This window comes from Mirounga angustirostris, unplaced genomic scaffold, assembly GCF_029215605.1.
Source record: "Mirounga angustirostris isolate CCGP_5_RB_7025 unplaced genomic scaffold, mMirAng1.0.hap1 SCAF_16, whole genome shotgun sequence".
NCBI classification, from domain to species: Eukaryota; Metazoa; Chordata; class Mammalia; order Carnivora; family Phocidae; genus Mirounga; species Mirounga angustirostris.
The window spans coordinates 56,488,607-56,510,202 of NW_026991724.1; the positions used below are offsets into that span (position 1 = coordinate 56,488,607).

Sequence of the window (21,596 nt, forward strand, 5' to 3'; positions counted from 1 at the left end):
CCTCTGCCCACCCCCTCAAATAAAATAAATAAAATCTTAAAAAAAAAACCCACAACATTTCTCTCCCTCAGGGAACTGTGGGTCCTTTTGGTCACAGGATGTGAGCAAGGTGACGTGCACAACTTCTAGGTTATGTCCCAGGGATGCTGAGGGCAGGAATGGGGTCAGAGCTGAGGGCAAAGAGGTGGGAAGTCATAGGGCATCGGAGTGGTGGGGATCTGGGAGAATGAGACAACAGGCCCTATAAAGAGAAGGTAAGACAGAAGAACCCTCACTGGCAGGCAACATAGCAGAAAAGGAATTTGAAGAAGAGAAATGTCTGTGGTGGGTTTGTAAGTGGTTTGTTGTGGGGACGCGATGTGAACTATCTCCTCAGTGAAATCTCTTCTGTGAAATCTGTCATTAGATCTCTGGCGGAAAGAGGCTCTTCAGGAGAACTTAGGGAGCTGTGTTCCACATCTGGTTGAGGTGTAGACAGAACAAGAGACAACCCAGGCATGATGTGCACATGGAAAAATCTAGAAGGTAAATCTAGTTTATTTACAAAAGTGTTATTCTCTGAGTAGTAGAATTGCGATCAATATTTTTTGTTCCTTTTTGCTTATCTGTGCTTTCTAAGTTGGCTAAAATTGATATGTTAATTTATCCCTTTAAATGTTATTGAAATTTAAGCCTTTAGAAATTTTAAGTGAGGTGCTGTGGGATGCAAAAAATTCATAGTTTAAAAGAGGAGTGAACTCTTGTAAAGCTTAGAATTGGGGACTGCTGAATTTAGGAACAGATATAAGGACTTCTACATAAACATGCAGATGGGACATATACATTTCTTCCCAAAACCTCATTGAAAGACAATTAGGGGATTTATTAGGAGGACATAAGCTAAGAAGGAAAAAAGGCAATGAGAGAGGAGCAAATGTAGGACAAGAAATGTTGATACAATTATGGAAACTGAAAAACAAGCACGTGTGTGCTTTTAGTGGGGCACCAAGAAGCAAAGTCACATCCCCTGACTCTGGAGTTGCATAGAGGCTCAAAAACTGAATCAAATTAATTACCATCCAGCAATTCCACTTCTGGGTATATTTTCAAAAGAATTGAAAATAGAGTCTTAAAGAGATACTTGTACGTCCATGTTCTCATGAGCATTATTCACAGTAGACGAAGTGGAAACGACCCGAGTGTCCATTGACGAATGAATGGGCAAACAAAACGTGGTCTGTAGACACAATGGAGTATTATTCAGCCTCGGAGAGGAAGGACATTCTGACAGCTGCCACAATGTGGGTGAACCTCAAGGACGTTATGCTCAATGGAATGAGCCAGACACAAAAAGACAGATACCGTATGAGTCACTTCTGTGAGGTCCCTAGAGCAGTCAGATTTATAGAGACAGAAGGTAGATGGTGGAGCCAGGGGCTGGAGGAGGCGGAGTCGTGGTTTAATGGGCACAGATGTGCAGGATGAGGAGCTCTGTGGATGGTGGTGGTGGTGGGGCACAGCAGCGTGAATGTACTGAACATTGCGGAACCACGCATCTAAAAATGGTCAAGATGGTACATGTTATGTGTAGTTTACCACAGTGTTTAAAAAGGAAAGTTTCCAGGGCCACCTGGGTGGCTCAGTCGGTGAAGCGTCTGCCTTCAGCTCAGATCATGATCTCAGGGTCCTGGGATCGAGCCCAGTGTTGGGCTCCCCACTGAGTGGGGAGTCTGCTTCTCCCTCTCCCACTCCCCCGTTTGTGTTCCCTCTCTCGCTGTCTCTCTCTGTCAAATAAATAAGTGGAATCTGTGGGGGGAAAAATTCTAAGATAAAGGCACCTGGGTGGCTCAGTGGGTTAAGCGTCTGCCTTCAGCTCAGATCATGATCTCAGGGTCCTGGGATCGAGCCCAGTGTTGGGCTCCCCACTGAGTGGGGAGCCTGCTTCTCCCTCTGCCTCTGCCTCTCCCTGGCTCTTGTGCTCGCGTGGGCTCTTCTTTCTCTCAAGTAAAAAAAAAAAGTCTTAAAAAAGAAACGGACTTGCACCAGATTATGGCTGCCTTTAGGGTTAGAGGAGAAGTGGATCAGGGCCATGCTTATAGTAGATTTATTGCTTTGGCTATTTTGGGGCCTTTGTGGTTCCATTTAAATTTTAGTATTATTTGTTGTGGTTCTGTGAAAAAATGCTGTTGATATTTTGATAGGGAACACATTGAATCTGTAGATTGCTTTGGGTAGTATGGACATTTTATCAATATTAATTCTTCTAATCCATGAGCATGGAATGTGTTTCCATTCCTTCAGCTTCTTTCATCAATGTTTTATAGTTTTCAGGGTACAGGTCTTTCACCTCCTTGATTAAATTTATTCCTAGGTATTTTATTCTTTCTGGTGCAATTCTAAATGGATTGTTTTCTTAGTTTTCTCTTTCTGCTACTTCGTTATTAATGTATATAGAAATGCTACCAATCTTTGGATATTAATTTTACATCCTGCAACTTTACTGAATTCATTTATTACTTCTAATAGCTTTTTGGTGGAGTCTTTAGGGTTTTCTATATGCAATATCATGTCATCTGCAAATAGTGAAAATTTAACTGCTTCCTTACCAGTTAGATGCCTCTTATTTCTGTTTCTTGTCTGCTTGCTATGGCTAGGACTTCTAGCACAATGTTGAATAAAAGTGGTGAGAATGGACATCCTTGTCTTGTTCGTGATCTAAGAGACTTGAAACCATAAAAATCCTGGAAAAAACACAGGCAGTAATTTCCCTGACATCAGTCATAGCAGCATTTTTTCTAGATATGTCTCCTAAGGCAAAGGAAAAAGGCTAAAATAAACTATTGAAACTACATCAAAATAAAGATAAAGAGCTTTTGCACAGCAAAGGAAACCATCAACAAGACAAAAAGGCAACCTACTGAATGGGAGAAAAGATTGAATGAAAAAGAAAATGATATATCTGATAAGGAGTTAATACTCAAAGTATATAAAGAATTATACAACACAACACCAGAATAAACACAAACAATCCAATTAAAAAATGGGCAGATGATCTGAATAGATGTTCTTCCAAAGAAGACATACCGATGGTCAGCAGACACATGAAAAGATGATCAGCATCACTAATCAGGGAAATGCAAATCAAAACCACAATGAGGTACCTGTCGGAATGGTTAAAATTTAAAAAAAAGGAGAGAGAGAAATAAAAGTATTGACAATGGTGGAGAAAAGGGAACCCTCTTGTACTGTTGGTGGGAATGCAAACCGGTACAACCACAGTATGGAGGGTCCTCAAAAAATTAAAAATAGAAATACTTGGGGCACCTGGGTGGCTCAGTCGTTAAGCGTCTGCCTTCGGCTCAAGTCATGATCCCAGGGTCCTGGGATTGAGCCCCACATCGGGCTCCCTGCTCCGCGGGGAGCCTGCTTCTCCCTCTCTCACTCCCCCTGCTTCTGTTCCCTCTCTCACTCTCTGTCAAATAAATAAATAAAATTAAAAAAAAAAAGAAATACTTTATGATCCAATAATTCCACTACTGGGTGTTTATCCAAGAAAATGAAAACTTTAATTCAAAAAGATATATACATCCTTGTTCATTGCAGCATTATTTACAATAGTCAAGATATGGAAGCAACCTAAGTCCATCAGTAGACGAATGGATAAGGAAGAAGTAATACACACACACACACAGAGGAATATTATGCAGCCACAAAAAGGATGAGATCTTGTCATTTGCAGCAACATGGATGGACCTAGAGGGTATTATTCTAAGTAAAGTCAGATTGAGAAAGACAGATGACAAATACCATATGATTTCATTCATACGTGGAATCTAAAAAACAAATGAATAAACAAAAAGCAGAATCAAACCTATAAATATAGAAAACAAACTGATGGTTGCCAGGAAGAAAGGGGGTAGGGATGGGCAAAATGGGTGAAGGGGAGAGGGAGATACAGGCTTCCAGCCATGGCATGAATAAGTCACAGGAATAAAAGGCGGCATGGCATAGGGAATATAGTCCATGACACTGTGATATGTTGTATGGGGACTGATGGTAGCTACACTTGTGAGCCCAGCATAACACAGTGAGAAGCTGAATCACTCTGTTGCATGCCTGAAAGAAGTATAACATTGTGTGTCAACTATACTAAAAAAATCTTTAAATAATAATAGCTATAAAGTAATAGTTAAATTTTACTGAGTGACTAATCTTGTGAACTTATCTTTTTTCCCAAAATATTTCAGTACATAGCTATCTTTATCAGATGTGAATCTTTTTAAAAAATATATAACCACCAAGGCAGTATCATCCCAAGAAAACTAACAGTACTTTCTTTTTGTTTTGTTTTGTTTGTTTTAAATGCTCTTTATTTTTACCTTTTTATTTTTTATTTTCCAGGGAGATTTATTTATCTTTTTTTTATTCTTATGTTAATCCCCATACATTACATCATTAGTTTTAGATGAAGTGTTCCATGATTCATTGTTTGTGCATAACACCCAGGGCTCCATGCAGAATGTGCCCTCCTCAATACCCACCACCAGGCCAACCCATCCTCCCACCCCCCTCCCCTCTAGAACCCTCAGTTTGTTTTTCAGAGTCCATCGTCTCTCATGGTTCGTCTACCCCTCCGATTTCCCCTGCTTCATTCTTCCCCTCCCACTACCTTCTTCTTCTTCTTCTTCTTTTTTTCTTAACATATATTGCATTATTTGTTTCAGAGGTACAGATCTGAGATTCAACAGTCTCGCACAATTCACAGTGCTCACCATAGCACATACCCTCCCCAGTGTCTATCACCCAGTCACCCCATCCCTCCCACCCCACCCCCCACTCCAGCAACCCTCAGTTTGTTTCCTGCGATTAAGAATTCCTCATATCAGTGAGATCATATGATACATGTCTTTCTCTGTTTGACTTATTTCACTCAACATAATACCCTCCAGTTCCATCCACGTCGTTGCAAATGGCAAGATCTCATTCCTTTTGATGGCTGCATAATATTCCATTGTATATATATATACCACCTCTTCTTTATCCATTCATCTGTCGATGGACATCTTGGCTCTTTCCCCAGTTTGGCTATTGTGGACATTGCTGCTATAAACATCGGGGTGCACGTACCCTTTCGGATCCCTACTTTTGTATCTTTGGGGTAAATACCCAGTAGTGCAATTGCTGGATCATATGGTAGCTCTATTTTCAACTTTTTGAGGAACCTCCATACTGTTTTGCAGAGTGGCTGCACCAGCTTGCATTCCCACCAACGGTGTAGGAGGGTTCCCCTTTCTCCGCATCCCCGCCAACATCTGTCGTTTCCTTACTCTAACAGTACTTTCTTGATACCATCTAATATCCAGCCAGTATCCAAATTTCCTCAATCATCTCAAATATGCTCTTTTTGTCAGTTTTTTTAAAATCAGGGTTCAAATCTGCAAACTACAAGTCTACAAACTGTATTTGATAGATACGCTAATTTAAATAAGACAAAATTCTCAATCTCTTTTTTTTTTTTAAAGATTTTATTTATTTATTTGAGACAGAGAGAATGAGAGACAGAGAGCATGAGAGGGAGGAGGGTCAGAGGGAGAAGCAGACTCCCTGCCGAGCAGGGAGCCTGATGCGGGACTCGATCCCGGGACTCCAGGATCATGACCTGAGCCGAAGGCAGTCGCTTAACCAACTGAGCCACCCAGGCGCCCTCAATCTCTTTGTTAAAATAAGAAACCAAGCACATCATAAGTTTTTATGAATTTTTCCACTATTCATTTGGAAGAAGAGCAACATGCCCCTGAGACTATTGTCTTGACAGGGCTTACTTGTCTTTCCATTTAGTAATACAGAAAAATCAACACGGCAATGAATTATCAAGGAGAGAAATGAATTATAATTACAGGTGTTTCTTTGAAGGTGATTTTCAAGAGATGTGGCAATGATTTTTAAAGTCTTGAGATTTTTAGGGGCGCCTGGGTGGCTCAGTTGGTTAAGCAACTGCCTTCGGCTCAGGTCATGATCCTGGAGTCCCTGGATCAAGTCCCGCATCAGGCTCCCTGCTCGGCAGGGAGTCTGCTTCTCCCTCTGACCCTCCCCCCTCTCATGTGCTCTCTCTCATTCTCTCTCTCTCAAATAAATAAATAAAAGCTTTAAAAAATAAAAAATAAAAAAATAAAGTTGAGATTTTTATAAGACTCTTGTTTAAATAACACTTCTGTGTGTAGATTTATTTCAGTGGAGTAGAGAACAATTTAGTAAAAGTCATGAGTGAATATTTGTGTAATTCTCCTAGTTGCATCAGAAAACAAAATTGATACTTTTGGCAAAGCTTTCACCTCCACACTTTAACCAGATTGATTGATTGATTTTTTAAAATTTTTTATTTTTTATTTTTTAAAGATTTTATTTATTTATTTGACAGAGAGAGAGAGATCACAAGTAGGCAGACAGGCAGGCAGAGGGAGAGGGAGAAGCAGGCTCCCTGCTGAGCACAGAGCCCGATGTGGGGCTCGATCCCAGGACCCTGGGATCATGACCTGAGCCGAAGGCAGATGCTTAACCATCTGAGCCACCCAGGCGTCCCTTAAATTTTTTAATTAACATATAATGTATTATTTGTTTCAGGGGTACAGGTCTGCAATTCATCAGTCTTACACAATTCACAGCGCTCACCATAGCACATACCCTCCCCAGTGTCCATCACCCAGCCAGCCCATCCCTCCCCCTCCACTCCAGCAACCCTCAGTTTGTTGCCTGAGATTGAGTCTCTTATGGTTTTTCTCCCTCTCTGGCTTCACCTTGTTTCATTTTTTCCTCCCTTCCCCTATGATCCTCTGTCTTGTTTCTCAAATTCCTCATATCAGTGAGATCATATGATGCTTGTCTTTCTGTGATTGACTTATTTTGCTTAGCATAATACTCTCTAGTTCTATCCATGTCATTGCAAATGGCAAGATTTCAATTTTTCATGGCTGCATAATATTCCATCGTGTGTGTGTGTGTGTGTGTGTGTGTATCACATCTTCTTTATCCATTCATCTGTTGATGGACATCTAGGCTCTTTCCATAGTTTGGCTATTGTGGACATTGCTGTAAACACTGGGGTGCACATGCCCCTTTGGATCACTACATTTGTATCTTTGGGGTAAATACCCAGTAGTGCAATTGCTGGGTCATAGGGTAACTATATTTTCAACTTTTTGAGGAACCTCCATAGTGTTTTCCAGAGTTGACTGATTTTAAGTAGGCTCCATGCCCAGCATGGAGCCCAGTGCGGGGCTTGACTTCGCAACCCTGAGATCAAGACCTGAGCTGAGATCAAGAGTCAGATGCTGACCAACTGAGCCATCCAGGTGCCCCTAACCAGATTTCTTAAATAATCTTTATCACATTACATTATTCCATTACAGAGACAAGATTAAATTATTGGCCGTTGAGTTAATCACTCAATATCCAGCCTCTTCCTCTCTCCTCAGAGATGGGAGTGGTGCAGAAGGTTCCAAGCTTCTAGTCACACGGCTGGTCTTTCTGATGACCAGCCCCCATCCTGAAGCTACCTAGAGGCTCACCAAGAGTGGCCTCCTTAGAAGAAAAGATGCTCCTATCACCCTTGTCACTAAGGAAATAAGGGTTTTAGGAGCTCTGTGCCAGGAACCAGAAACAAAGGCCACATGTCTTTCTACAGAACCACAAGAGCCAAATCTAGACCGCAGCTAAGCATTTTTATATTCTGCAGCTCCAGTCTGAGGGGAACAGGGCAGAAAGTGCCATACCTCATCGGAACCTGAGAAGCAACGAGAAGCTGTCTGGCGAAAGTCTTCCGGGGCGGGGGGTGGGAATAAGGTGAGTGGGAGATGGCCTCACAAAGCTCCTCACAAGCCTCTCATCTTCTTATGTTCCAGGAGGATCATAAGGCATTGTGCCCAGAGTCAGATTAGCTGCAGTTCAAGTGTCCATGTGGACATGTGAAGGGTTTCCAGGATGCCATAGCAGAGCCTCCCCACCCCCTTACCTTGGAGTGAACTTTTCATAATTCTTTAAAAGTAAGCAGTGGATACAAGATCTCCAGAAGGATGCTGTTATCGGCTGAATGTCTGTCTCCCCAAAATTCTTATGCTGAAGCCCCTAACCCCCAATGTGCTGGTATTAGGAGGTGGGACCTTTGGGAGGTGGTTAGGTTTAGGTGATATTATGAGGGTGGCGACCACGTGGTTGGGATTAGTGCCCTTATAAGAAGAGACATGAGAGAAACCTTAGGTCTCTTTCTCTCCCTCCCTCTCCACCGTCCCTCTCTCTCTCCCCCCCTGCCTTGTGAGGATACAAGAGGCCACCTGCAAGCCAGGGAGAGGGCTTTCACAAGAACCATGCTGGCCCTCTGATCTCGGACATCCCAGCCTCCAGAATTTTGAGAAGTAAGTTTCTGTTGTTCAAGCCCCCCAGTGTATGGCATTTTTAAAAAGCCCGAGTGGACCGAGACAGGTGGACAAAAAGATGGTCATATTGATGGGCTCCTAGTAGGAGTGCCTGGAGCCAGGTGGGGCAGGGGGCCTACAGTAGAAACTACTGGCAGGGGGCCCGGTTCATCCTTGTCCCTCAGGCGCCTGGAGCAGTGGAGCACTGTGTCTAGGTGAGGAGGGAGTTCTTACAGGTAAATGCTCCAGCTTGGAAGTGGCACTGGTCACTGCCATTCACAGCTCAGTGTCCAGCCGGAATAGAGGAGCATGGCTACAGTTCCATGATGCACCTCTAAGGGAGTTCAGGGACTTCAAGGGAAAAGGTGTGACCACTAGGTGGCAGTAGCACACAATTTAGCCCGTCTCTCAACCACTGTCTCCCGGCTTCCTCCACCACAGGGCCTTTGCACATGCTATCCCTTTGCTTAGAACACCCTTCCAGCACCTTCACCTAGTTAAAAGTCTGCTCAACTTTCAGATCTCACCTCTGCACTTAAGCAAAGCCATCAGAGATCTCCAAGACTAGATCAAATCCTCGATTATAGGCTTTCAAAATTCTCTCTCTCTTTTTTTTTTACTATAGTTATACTGATGGAGATGGTTCATGGTTTCCTAGCATCTAAGTTTCCCTTCTTCCTTTAAGTAACAGAACCCCCCCTCCCTCATTTTTAGAAGGGCACACGCTAGAGCCCAGCCACTTTTGCAGCTAGACCTGGCGATGGAACGGAGTTCTGGCCAACGGGATGTGAACAGAAGAGACATTTTCAAATCCTGGGTCCTACTCTTTAAAAATGATTGTGTGATCTCCTTCTCTTTCTCTCTCTCACTCTTCCTCCTTTCGTGCTGACTCAGAACCACACAGGAAAGCCATATGTTGACAAAAGCAAAGCTGTTGATAAATAGCCCTGGACTGTTTCAACTATATACTGTTAAGTGAGAGAGAAATAACATTTTTTTAAAGATTTATTTATTTATTTGACAGAGAGAGACAGCGAGAGAGGGAACACAAGCAGGGGGAGTGGGAGAGGGAGAAGCAGGCCCCTCACAGAGCAGGGGGAACCCCATGTGGGACTTGATCCCAGGACCCTGCAATCATGACCTGAGCCAAAGGCAGATGCTTAACTAACTGAGCCACCCAGGCGCCCCGAGAAATAAAATTATATGTTTTTTTTTCCTTAGAGGGGGTCTGTTTGTTACAGCAGCTTAAAGTGCTCCCTAATCAATACACTGTGTAGCAGTTTGGTTAATGCTTTTTTCCATGAACTTCATGAGAGCAGGGTTTATGCCTGCTGGCGTTCCCTGCTTGTCCCCAGCACCCAGCACAGTGCCCCACACGTGGTGGGCATTGAATAAATGTGTGCCAAGTAGATAAACAGGAACTTGGGGCAAGCAGGGTTGGGGACAGAAGTGGAAATCCTAACGGTTACATGCCTGGGTTTGTGGGAAGAGGAAAGAGGTTCTGTTGAAGCTAACAGTATTAGTTTTGCTATCGCCATTGTGACAAATTGTCTCAAACTAGTGGCCTAACCATAAATTTTTTATCTTTCTCTTCTGGAGGTCAAAAGTCCAACGTGGGTTGAGAGGCTGCATTCCTTCTGGAGGCTCTAGGGGAGAATCCAATTCCTCGACTTCTCCAGCTTTAGGCGAGCCTGTGTTCCTTGGCTCGTGACCCTGCCTCACACTGACTCTGCTTCCATGTCTACATTCCCTTCTCTGACTCCGACCTCTTTCTTCTTATACATGAGGATCCTTGAGACTTCATGGAACCCAACTGACTAATCCAGGATAACCCCCCCACCTCATGATGCTAAATTTATTTATTTATATATTTATTTATTTATTTATTTTAAGATTTTATTTATTTATTTGACAGAGAGTGAGAGATCACAAGTAGGGGAAGTGGGAGAGGGAGAAGCAGTCTCCCCACTGAGCAGGGAGCCTGATGCGGGGCTCGATCCCAGGACCCTGGGATCATGACCTGAGCTGAAGGCAGACGCTTAACCGACTGAGCCACCCAGGCGCCCCTCATGATGCTAAATTTAATCACACCTGGGAAGTCCCTTTGGCCACGTACAACATTTTCACAGGTTCCAGGAATCAGGACATCACACGTGGCGGGGAGGGGGGCATCATTCTGCCCACTGCACAAGGGCAAAAGTATGGAGCTCACTTAGATCATCTGCAGCATGCTGAGCTCACTGAGCCACACTGTGCATGTTTCCTCAGACCTATGCCAGGCCCCAGACACACGGAGATGCAAAAACCTGGTCCCTCTTGGGAGGAGCTTGTGGTCTAGTGTGGGAGAGAGAAAATCCAAATACAGTGTAAATATTCAGTTCAGGTACGACAAGACACTATGGGAACACAGATGGGCCAGGCAGCAGTTTACAGTGGAAACAGCATCCAATCTGAAACCGGAAGGATGAGCACAGTGGACCAGGCGCGAGTGAGTAGAAAGGAGAGCTGGTAGCAGATCTGTCACAGTCTCATTATGAACACCCTGGAAGCGCTGAGCATTTGTGGGTGACAAAAAAAAGTAACCATGGCCTTGGGGCACCTGGGTGGTGCAGTCAGTTAAGCATCCAACTCTTGGTTTTGGCTCAGGTTGTGATCTCAGGGTCGTGGGATCACGCCCCACATCGGGGTCTCTGCACTCAGCAGGGAGTCTGCTTGAGATTCTCTCCCTCTCTCTCTCTGCCCCTCCCCCCTCTCTAAAATAAATAAATCTTAAATTTAAAAAAAAGGAACCACTGCCTCAAGAACAGTAAATTGCTTTGCAATATTAAATGTGATAATATTCCCCTTTCTCTTCCTCATTCAAAAGTGGAAGTGACGGGGGTACCTGGGTGGCTCAGCAAATTGGGCAGCCGACTCTTGGTTTCTGCTCAGGTCATGATCTCAGGGTCCTGGGATGAAGCTCCAAGTCATTCTCCATGCCCAGTGGGGATTCTGCTTGAGGATTCTCCCTCCCTCTTCCTCTGCCCCTTGCCATGGTCTCATGTGCTCTCCCTCTCTAAAATAAATAAATAGGGGCACCTGAGTGGCTCAGTTGGTGAAGCATCTGCCTTTGGCTCAGCTCATGATCCCAGGGTCCTGGGATCAAGCCCCGCATCAGGCTCCTTGCTCAGTAGGGAGTCTGCTTCTCCCTCTCCCTCTGCTGCTCCCCCTGCTTGTGCATGCTCCCTCTCCCCCTCTGTCAAACAAATAAAATCTTTAAATAAATAATCTTTAAAAATAAAAACAATATTCTATTACTAACATTATCAATAATATATATATTTTTTTCATCTGGCTAACCTTGATTCCTTTCTCATCTTCATACACACATTTTCCATCTCAGAGCACTTCTCACCACTCAACACTCATGTGTTCCTTTCCTGATTTATGCCTAATTTTGGTGGAGCACACATCTTCTTCTATCGTTATTAAATTTTCCAACTCCCCCTCCCCCTCTCCCCAATTTAGGAAGAAGAGATCTTCAGGCTTGTTGGATAAATAAATGCAAAGGTTGGTTGACAGATTCTGAATAAGTACAATAAATAGGTGAGTAGATTAATAAGTTGATTAGCTGATTAATAAGGGGAAATATGGATGAATGGATGTAATAATGAATTAATGATGGGTAAGGGCAAAAGGAAGGGTACATATTCAAATAGGAGCAAGAGGAAAGGGGATGGATGGATGGATGGATGGATGGATGGCTAGAAAGAAGGATGAGAATCAGTGAACAAATGGATGGATGACAATGAGTGGGATGAGTGGTTGACTAGTAAAGTGAATGAATAGATGTGGCCGAGTTGAAGTACAAATTCCTGGGGAGCCTCCCTGACGTGCCACTGATTTCTCGTATGACTATGGGGGAGCTTCATGCCACCCCTCCATTCCACCATTTTCCCATCTGTAAAATGAGAAGACTGGATTTGATGACTTTGCAGCCCCATCCAGGTCTGGTTTCCTCCTGTGAATCTGGATCCCTGCTTCTCCCTTGATTTCCCACGTCCACATCCAGTTCACAGGGAGATTGCCCAGGATATGCTCCACAGGAGTCCCACATTGGTACTAAGTACAAACCCAGAAAGTCCTGCTCGGAGTCTCTCCTCCAATCTCTTCAGCAAGTCAGTGAACCCAGGTGGCTAACTTGACTTCTGATTTCAGTTCTGCTTAACTGCAGTACCCAAATCTCAACTACTAGGAGAACTGGGTGTTGAAATACCATCGTTTTATGCTGTTTATCCATATTTTGAGTTTCCCAGTCTTTATACGAGTCCAGAGATCAGTTTCTGTAACCAAGGAACACCAACAAATATTGCTCAACTTCCTCAAATCGTGTCTCACTGTGGGTGTTAGGGAGTTGTTTCATCAATGAAAGGAGTCATGATCAGCATTTTTAATAAAATAGATCATAATAAAATAGTAGAAGTGAATATTGCTTCATAGAACTTGAATTCTAGTTTATAGATGTAAATGGATGTGTGTACAGGGCTGTGATGTAAGCTTTGCTTCCTAATCATGTCTCCCCAAAAGGGGGGGTGGGATAGATTAAAACTGCTGATCTTGAGCTTTTATGATCTCTCTCCACATGTTGGGGACAAGTTATCCTGTTTGATTATCTCAAACCAACGTGGTGGATATTTTTAGTTTCCTCTTTCAGGGATAAAAATTCAGGAGGGTCTGTAAATTGCTCAAGGCTATCCCCCTTGTGGATGATGGAGCTGGGGTTGTCCAAAAAATGGAAGGCATCCTCTCCTTCACAGAGTGGGAAGAGGAGAAGGGGAAGGTGGAAAACTTAGTAACAATAGAAGAGGATGTGTGCTCCATCAAAATTAGGCATAAGCAAGAAGGGAACACAAGTGTTGTGTGGTAAGAAGTGCTTAAAGACAGAAAAATGTGTGTATGTGTGTATGAGGATGATAAAGGCATCCGGGTTACCAAGATTAAAATAGAAGTTAAATTACTAAACTCAGGAGAAACTGAATGTAGTCAGGCCTTCCAGAAAGAGAGGCAAGAGGGGAGAGCAAACGGGCTGCACTGCGGAATGGTTTGCATTAGCTTTACAACTGTGAAGGCAGCCAAGACCCCATGGGAAGCAGGCCAGGTGCCATGTATAAATGTCCAGGTCAGTGCTCGACTGCACTTGCTGTTGCCTTGGCAACGGACTCCACTTAATCATAATGACGGTTCAAGAAAACAGCCTGCACTGCACACAAATGAAGCTTTAAATAGGGAAGAAGTTCTCCTTGATCTGATCTTGGTCTACCCAGGTCAGAAGGTCTGAGGAGGGGTTTGGAAGAGGTTTGCTGGTCGACCAAGGACGGGGGGAGGCAAGGGGGGAGAGAAGTTCAGAGAGAAGTAGAGGCTGGGGGGCATGAAGGAAATGGCGGTGAATTGCTGAAAAGTTCAGCTGGAGCATGCGCAATGGTGGGGGGTGGGGGGGACTACATTCCGGCCTTGAGCATCTGGTAGAAACCGCAGTTATAGGATAGCTAACATTTATTGAGCATTTACTATGGGCCAGTCACTTTTGAGGGTTTCATGTGTATTGCCCACTTAATCCTACAAGATTATGAAGTGGGTATTATCAGTCAGCCCATTTTACATTCAAGGCAATTGAGACTTGGGAAAGGTCTCTTTCCTAATAACGCAGTGAGTGAGCAGTGGCCCTGGGATTCGAACCCAGGCCTCGAGACTAGGAAGCCTTAACCACGGAGACAGCTTTCCACTGATGCACTAGAGGAATGACCCAGAAGGGAGATAGAGCACACAGTACGAAGCTTATTATGACCCAGAAGCTGGGCTCAGCCAGGGGGACTGTGGGGCCAGTCCAACACCAGGAATCCCTGTTTCTTCTCGCTGTCTCTGGGAACTCTTCTCACACTGCGAGGCATCTGTGTCCAGTCCTCTGGGGCTCAGGGCCTGACACTGCCTGGGGCACAACTCTGGCTGCGCCAGTCAAAAACAACCAGTGTGCCCAGGGAAATGAGCACCAGGCCGGCCAGCCCCAGGCGGACGAGGTTGCCCTGCATGTAGTCCAAGGAGCCCGAGCCTGCAGGACAGCAAGGGAGAGAGGCCTTCAGTTCCGGAACCCACAGTCTGGGCCTGTTCTCTGGGTCTCGAACCTCCAGGGTGAGACTGGGGACACAGCTCCCAGTCTCAAAGTTATGGTGGGTCGATGGGAGCAGGGGTCCTGGACTCCTGGATTTGGGTAAGAAGGCGTAGGGTACGGATCCCTAGATTGGGGAGCAGGGAGGAACTGGGCGTGGACCCCTGGGAGGGGGAGCACGGAGGGCTTGGGGGCCCAGACCCCCAGGTTGGGGAGCGGGGAGAGGCTGGGGCCTGGATCCCCGGTTGGGGAGCAGGGAGGAACCAGGGGTTCCGGGCTGGAGAGCAGGGAGAGGCTGGGGACTTGGATCTCCAGTCTGGGGAGCAGGGAGGAACCGGTGGCCAGGACCCCAGGACTGGGAAGCAGGGAGTAACCGGGGGCCCCGACCCCCGGGCTGGGGAGCAGGGAGGGCCCCCGGGGCTGGGGAGCAGGGAGGAACCAGGGGCCCCGATCCCCAGGCTGGGGAGCAGGGAGGAACCAGGGGCCCGGACCCCCTGGATCCCCAGGCTGGGGAGCAGGGAGGGCCCCCGGGCTGGGGAGCATGGAGGAACCAGGGGCCCGGACCCCCGGGCTGGGGAGCAGGGAGAGGCTGGGCCCAGACCCCCAGGCTGGGGAGCAGGGAGGAACCGCTGGCCCGGACACCCGGGCTGGGGAGCAGGGAGGAACTGGGGGCCCGACCCCCGGGTTGGGGAGCAGGGAGGAACTGCCAGCCCGGACCCCTGGGCTGGGGAGCAGGGAGGAACCGCCGGCCCGGACCCCCGGGCTGGGGAGCAGGGAGAGGCTGGGGCCCCAACCCCCGGGCTGGGGAGCAGGGAGGAACCGGGGGCCCGGACCCCCGGGCTGGGGAGCAGGGAGAGGCTGAGGGCCCGGACCCCCAGGCTGGGGAGCAGGGAGGAACCGCCGGCCCCGACCCCCGCGCTGGGGAGCAGGGAGAGGCTGGGGGCCCGGACCCCCGGGCTGGGGAGCAGGGAGAGGCTGGGGGCCCGGACCCCCGGGCTGGGGAGCAGGGAGGAACCGGGGGCCCGGACCCCCGGGCTGGGGAGCAGGGAGAGGCTGAGGGCCCGGACCCCCGGGCTGGGGAGCAGGGAGGAAGCGGCGGCCCGGACCCCCGGGCTGGGGAGCAGGGAGAGGCTGGGGGCCCGGACCCCCCGGCTGGGGAGCAGGGAGGAACTGCCAGCCCGGACCCCGGGGCTGGGGAGCAAGGAGAGGCTGGGGGCCGGACCCCCGGGCTGGGGAGCAGGGAGGAACTGCCAGCCCGGACCCCGGGGCTGGGGAGCAAGGAGAGGCTGGGGGCCGGACCCCCGGGCTGGGGAGCAGGGAGGAACTGCCAGCCCGGACCCCCGGGCTGGGGAGCAGGGAGAGGCTGGGGCCCCGACCCCCGGGCTGGGGAGCAAGGAGAGGCTGAGGGCCCGGACCCCCGGGCTGGGGAGCAGGGAGGAAGCGGCGGCCCGGACCCCCGGGCTGGGGAGCAGGGAGAGGCTGGGGGCCCGGACCCCCCGGCTGGGGAGCAGGGAGAACTGCCAGCCCGGACCCCCGGGCTGGGGAGCAAGGAGAGGCTGGGGGCCGGACCCCCGGGCTGGGGAGCAGGGAGGAAGCGGCGGCCCGGACCCCGGGGCTGGGGAGCAAGGAGAGGCTGGGGGCCGGACCCCCGGGCTGGGGAGCAGGGAGGAACTGCCAGCCCGGACCCCGGGGCTGGGGAGCAAGGAGAGGCTGGGGGCCCGGACCCCCCGGCTGGGGAGCAGGGAGAACTGCCAGCCCGGACCCCCGGGCTGGGGAGCAAGGAGAGGCTGGGGGCCGGACCCCCGGGCTGGGGAGCAGGGAGAGGCTGGGGCCCCGACCTCCGGGCTGGGGAGCAGGGAGGAACCGCCGGGTCCCACCCCTCCTGGGGAGCAGGGGCTGCGCGGGGCGCGGGGCCCTCACCGTCGGCGCTGATGAGCAGCGGCTCGCTGCGCAGCGACAGCACGTACGGGGAGGACGGCGTGTGGTAGTAACAGCTGTAGGTGCCGGGGGCGCTGGCGCCGCGCAGCGGGAAGTCGGCCCAGGGCTCGGCCGAGTCGCGGTACTGGAGCGGGGCCGCCACGCCCACGCGGTAGAGCGCGAAGCTCATGCCCCGCAGGCGGCCGGCGCAGCGCAGGCTCACGTTGGCGTCGGGCGCCACCACCGGCCCGGGCAGCGCCACCAGCGACGGGGGTGGCAGCTGGTCTGCGAGGGGCGCGGGCCGGGACGAGCGCTGGCGCGGCCCCGCGCCCCCGGACCTTCGCCCCTCCTCCCTCCCGCCCCTCCTCCTGCTCCCTCCGCCTCCCTCCTCTCCCCCCCTCCTCCCCCCTCCTCTCCCCCTCCCTCCCTCTCCCCCCTCCCGCCCTCCTCTCCCCCCTCCCTCCCTCCTCTCCCTCTCTCCCTCCCTCCCTCCCTCTCCCCTTTCCACCTCCCCCCTCTCCCTCACCTCCCTCTCCACCCCACCCCCCCGCTCTCACTCCCTCTCCCCGGTCCACTGGCCCCCCAGCCTCTACTTCTCTCTGAACTTCTCTCCCCCCACCCCGCCTCCCCCCGCTGTCTCTCTCTATCTCTGCCAGTGTCTCCCACAGTTTCTCTGCCTCCGTGTCGGTCTCTGTGCCCTTTGCATCCTTGTCCCTGGCTCCCCCTGTGTCTTCGCCCCCAAGTGCTCCTTTCTCTGTGTCTCTGCCTCTCTCTCCCCGGTTGTCCCCTTTTCTCTCTTGGCCTGAGCCTCACTAAAATTCTCTCTCCGTGTCCCTGTTTTGATCTCCCCGTCCTGTGCGTTTCACTACCCTGGATCTCGGAGGCAGCGTCTCCGGAATTGTTTCTTCTGGTGTTTCTGGGTTTCTCCCAAGGTTTCCTAACTTCACTGGTGACATTTTGGATAAATCTGGATAATTCTTTGTTGTATGGGGTGAGGATGAGGGCTGTCCTGTGCACTGTTGGATGTTTGCAGCATCTTTGGTAGTAGTGACAACCAAAAATGTCCCCAGATATTACCAGGAAGTTCACCTGGGGGGCACAATCGTCCCTGGTTAAGAATCACCTGTTTCTCTGGTTCTCTTTCTCTCCCCACGTAGCTCTTTTTGCTCTGGGTCATTGTACAAGCCTGTTTCTGTATGTCTCTTTCAGTATCTCTCTCCCTGTATTTCTCTGTCCCTCCTTCTCCCTCCCTCATCACACCCCAAACTCCCTTCTTTCCCCCTCCCCGCCCCAGGACCTCACCTGTCACCAGCAGTTCCAACGTATCACTGGGGTGGGACCAGACACCCAGATTCCAGCCTGGATTCTGGTAGCAGCAGTGGTAACTGCCCCCCTGGGCTGGGGTCACCTCCTCCAGGAAGAACTCTGCCAGCTCCATGGACACATCCCGGTACAGCACACGGGTGATCTCTCCAGACTTGAAGAGTGCAAACCTCCAGGCAGGTTGAGGTGCCCGGCACCTCAAGGTCACGTTGATCCCAGGGGTTACAATTGCAGCGGGCTGAGCCCCCAGCCATGGCTTGGGGTATAAGGCTGGGGGCACTGAAAAAACAGGGCTACTGGGGCCCTGGGATTCCTGGGAGCCTGAGGAGATGGGGTGGGGAGAGAATCAGCTGGGGCAATCCCTGCCTCTTTCTCATCCTTAGTTTCCTGCTTGTAAAATAGGGGAGACGCTGGACCCCAGTCAAAGATTGTCAAGACTAGCTGCAAATTAGAGTAGCAGGGCAACTCCTGAGCTTTACTCCATGGTTTTAAAACGTAATGTCAAGGGATTGGGTCCCAGAAATCTGTACTTGTAAATTGCTCTTCAGGTTATTTGTAACAAAGTCAACATATTTCAGTGGTTGCCCAAACTTGCTATTGATTTGGGTAAAAAAAAAAAAATAAAGTGGTATCCCTACCTCAGACCAAATGCCCCAAAACCAATTCCAGGTTAATTAAAGACCTACATTGTTTTATTTTGTTTTGTCGTACTGTAAAAGTATTAGAAGAAAATATAGGAAAGTATATTTGTCTTGGAAAGAAAGCTATCTTAAAAAATAAAACAAAAAATTCAGAAGAGACAAGGTTAACTAATTTGATGACTGCAAAATTTTAAAGTTGTGTATGAGAATAGACAGACGGAGCTAAAAAAAAAGGTATAGCACTGGCAAAAGGACTTATTCATTAATCCCATAGATGAAGAGTATAGAAAGAAATCCTAAACCCAGCCCAGTTGAAAACTGGACAAGACATATGAACCAGGTAGTGCACAGAAGAGGAAGTCCAATGGATGAAAACACATGGGGAGGGGGTAAGTTGCTTAATGTTACTGGTAATCATTAAAAAAATAATAATAATAAAACAACAGTAAGATTTTTTTGCCTATCAGGTTGTCAGAAATTAAAACAATGGTTTATATTCTGTTTGGGTGAAGATATGGTGAAACAGGTAGTTAGGTACACTTGAGTGCACCTTTTGAGAAGGCAGTTCATCCCTTTCTATCAAAATACACAAAGGGCATGCCCTAATAATTCCACTGTTTCACCCTAGACAACTGTACATACGTGGGCACAAAAAGCTCACGTTGGAGTACTCACTGAAGCATTGATTAGGGTGGGGCTGGGAGAGGACACTGGAAACAACCTAAATATACATCAAGAGGGCCAACAAACTAGAATCCAACCATACAATGGAAAATGTTAAATAGCAGTTAAAAAAATGTAGAGTTCGTTATAATAATACGGAAACACCCCCAAGAGAGATTGTAAAGTGAAAAAATATAAGATGCAGAACAGTGTGAGTCATGAAATATCAATTTTGCCTTGGCAAGACAACAAAGAAGTATATAAATATATGTATATGTCTGAATGCATGGAAACTTTTTGTAAGGATTCAGAGCTTATTTAAGGAAGATGAGGAAGGGGAAGAGGGAGGTTATATGTCCTTTGGGAATCATTTTTTAAACCATGAATATATGTTAGCTTTATCATTTAAAAAATAATAATTTAAAATAAACTGATAGCTAAGGTATCGTATCAGTGGTTTTCCGGGCGATTCTTATTTGAAGTTGTAGTATCATGAGGGAGGTTTGAGAGAAAGAGATCTCACCAATTGGAAAACCTGGAAAGAAACTCAAGGCTTTCTCAGGGTGGAGGATCCTACTCTTGTGGAAATGGGCTTCCAAATAGGGGAGTTAATTTGGCATTGCCTGAGGTCCTATTTCTTGAGCCCTGCACTATGCCAAGCTTTGAGTCAAGGGTTTTACATATGTGATTAAAAAAAATAATACTTTTATTTTTTAAAGTAATCTCTATACCCAACATGGAGCTCAAACTCACAACCCCAAGATCAAGAGTTGCATGCTCTACCAACTGAGCCAGCCAGGGATGATTTTATTAAATCCTCACAACAGCTCATTTCACAGAGAAGGAAACTGAGTAGCAAGCAGCGTTTTGTTCAAAGTTGTAAATGAATAATATGGTGAGAGTGGGGTTCCAGCTTAGGTCTCTTTAGCTCCAAAGTTCATGGTCTTCACTACTCACCTACACTGGTCACTAAAGGGAGTAAGATATGAAGGAAAGAAAGGAAGGAGGGAGGGACGGAAAAGATGAAAAAAGGGAGGAGAGGGAGGGAAATATGGAAATCTGGGATGAGTTTGAGCACCAAAATAAAATCTGAATAGTTGGAAATGGGTTGTCAGCAGTTTACAGGTGAATGGATGGGAGATATTACTCACCAGTTGAAGTGAGGTCTGCATGACACAGAGGCCCTGTAGAAGGTGGAGGAGCTAAGTCTCTTCAAAGTCCTAGGCTTCTCCCAGTCCTACCTCACTGCAAACTCAGACATCTAAATCCTTCCTCTGAGAAACAGGAATCTTACCCATATGTCCTCTCTCAGTAGCCATAACTCGGGGCTCTTAATCCCCAACTACTTCACAAGTCTGGCCCCAGCCCCCTCTTTCCTCTACACCCAGTGATCAGACCCTTGGACTCCACCTTTTCCAGGAGACAATAATTTGAGCCCACAATGTCTCCTCCCCGGGGGTCAGGAGTCTGGGTCCCCAGCTCCCTCCTTTCCCAGAGACCCAGGTGTTCTGGCTTCATCCTCTTCCTACACCAGAATCTAGGACTCTACACTTGCTATCGCCAGGAGTTCAGGTCCTTCGCACCCTCCTGCCTCAAGACCCAGAGAATCCTGCCCCCACTCTCTCCTTGTCCAGGAACAGGAATTCAGGACCCATGTGTCCTTCTGTGTTAGGACCCAAGGATCTAAGACCTGTCCCCTTATTCTGGTCTAGAATTCTGAACCCTCAGCTAGTGCTGCCTGACTAGCCGGCACCTGCCCTCAGGGAGACTCATTAGCCTTCTTCCTTTCCCCCTCCCTACTCAGGGTGTCCAGGTCCCCAGAGCCTGTCTCTGCACCCCCACCAGCCTGGGACCCAGGGAGAAGGGGGTGGGGTGGCTCACAGAGGGTCAGCAGCTGGAGGATCAGCACCAGAGCCATGGCGGGCAGATCTTGGCTGGAGCAGAAGCAGGAGCCAGGGCTCAGCTGCCCTCTCACTTCTCAGGAAATGCAATGCCAGAAAGTCAGAGCCAGAGCTCTGTTTAAGGAAGGGAGGAGGGAAGTGGGGGCCTCTGGGTTACCGTGTGACAGCCCCATGGTGCTGTGGAAAAACCTGGGAGAAGGGGCAGTCATAACCAGTTGCGTTCACCAATTAAACTTAAAAAAAAAAAAAAAAAAAGGCTAAAAACTGGCACCTATTATGTGCCAGACCCTGTGCTGCGCTATTCTGGGGGCACAGAGAGGACTCAGACCCCATGACTGCCCTAGAGCAGTAGAAAAAAAAAAAAAAAAAGTGAGCCACCCTAGAGGTCACATATGGCACTGAGAGAATCCACAGAAGACACCCAACCCTTGCGGGACGAGAGTTAAAACTTCCAGGAAGAACTGATTTTGAGCTGCGATCTCAAATGAGAGCTGTCATTTGTCCTCTCCCGGCCTCCGTTTCTCCATCTGTAAAAGGGGCTTTCATGAGCAAACGCTAACAGGAGGACTGTTGCATCGCGCCTTGGATGGGTCGCAGCTGGAAGACGGGGAGTACGCCTCAG

General features: G+C 48.4%; 1 protein-coding gene and 1 long non-coding RNA gene across 8 annotated transcripts in view; one reads left to right on the forward strand and one right to left on the reverse strand.

Moving 5' to 3' along the window:
* The window catches only part of LOC123856153 (uncharacterized), a 73,766-nt gene extending 62,031 nt beyond the window's left edge, over positions 1-11,735 (forward strand). For 5 of the 7 annotated variants that reach the window (XR_010408122.1, XR_010408125.1, XR_010408127.1 and 2 more), the window contains 3 exons: positions 407-525; positions 7,712-8,387; positions 9,987-11,735. This is a non-coding gene — a long non-coding RNA (uncharacterized LOC123856153). The remainder of the gene's footprint in view (positions 1-406; positions 526-7,711; positions 8,388-9,986) is intronic. The other 2 variants (XR_010408123.1, XR_010408124.1) reach the window with 2 other exon arrangements.
* A 657-nt stretch (positions 11,736-12,392) lies between these two features.
* Positions 12,393-21,358, reverse strand: OSCAR (osteoclast associated Ig-like receptor). The gene is made up of 5 exons (XM_064580898.1): positions 20,955-21,358; positions 20,225-20,257; positions 17,749-18,090; positions 16,450-16,731; positions 12,393-14,472 (listed from the first exon to the last, which is right to left on the reverse strand). The coding sequence occupies exons 1-5, from the start codon at positions 20,989-20,991 to the stop codon at positions 14,336-14,338; spliced, it is 831 nt and encodes a 276-aa protein (XP_064436968.1). The 5' UTR covers positions 20,992-21,358; the 3' UTR covers positions 12,393-14,335.
* Positions 21,359-21,596: the final 238 nt, after the last annotated feature.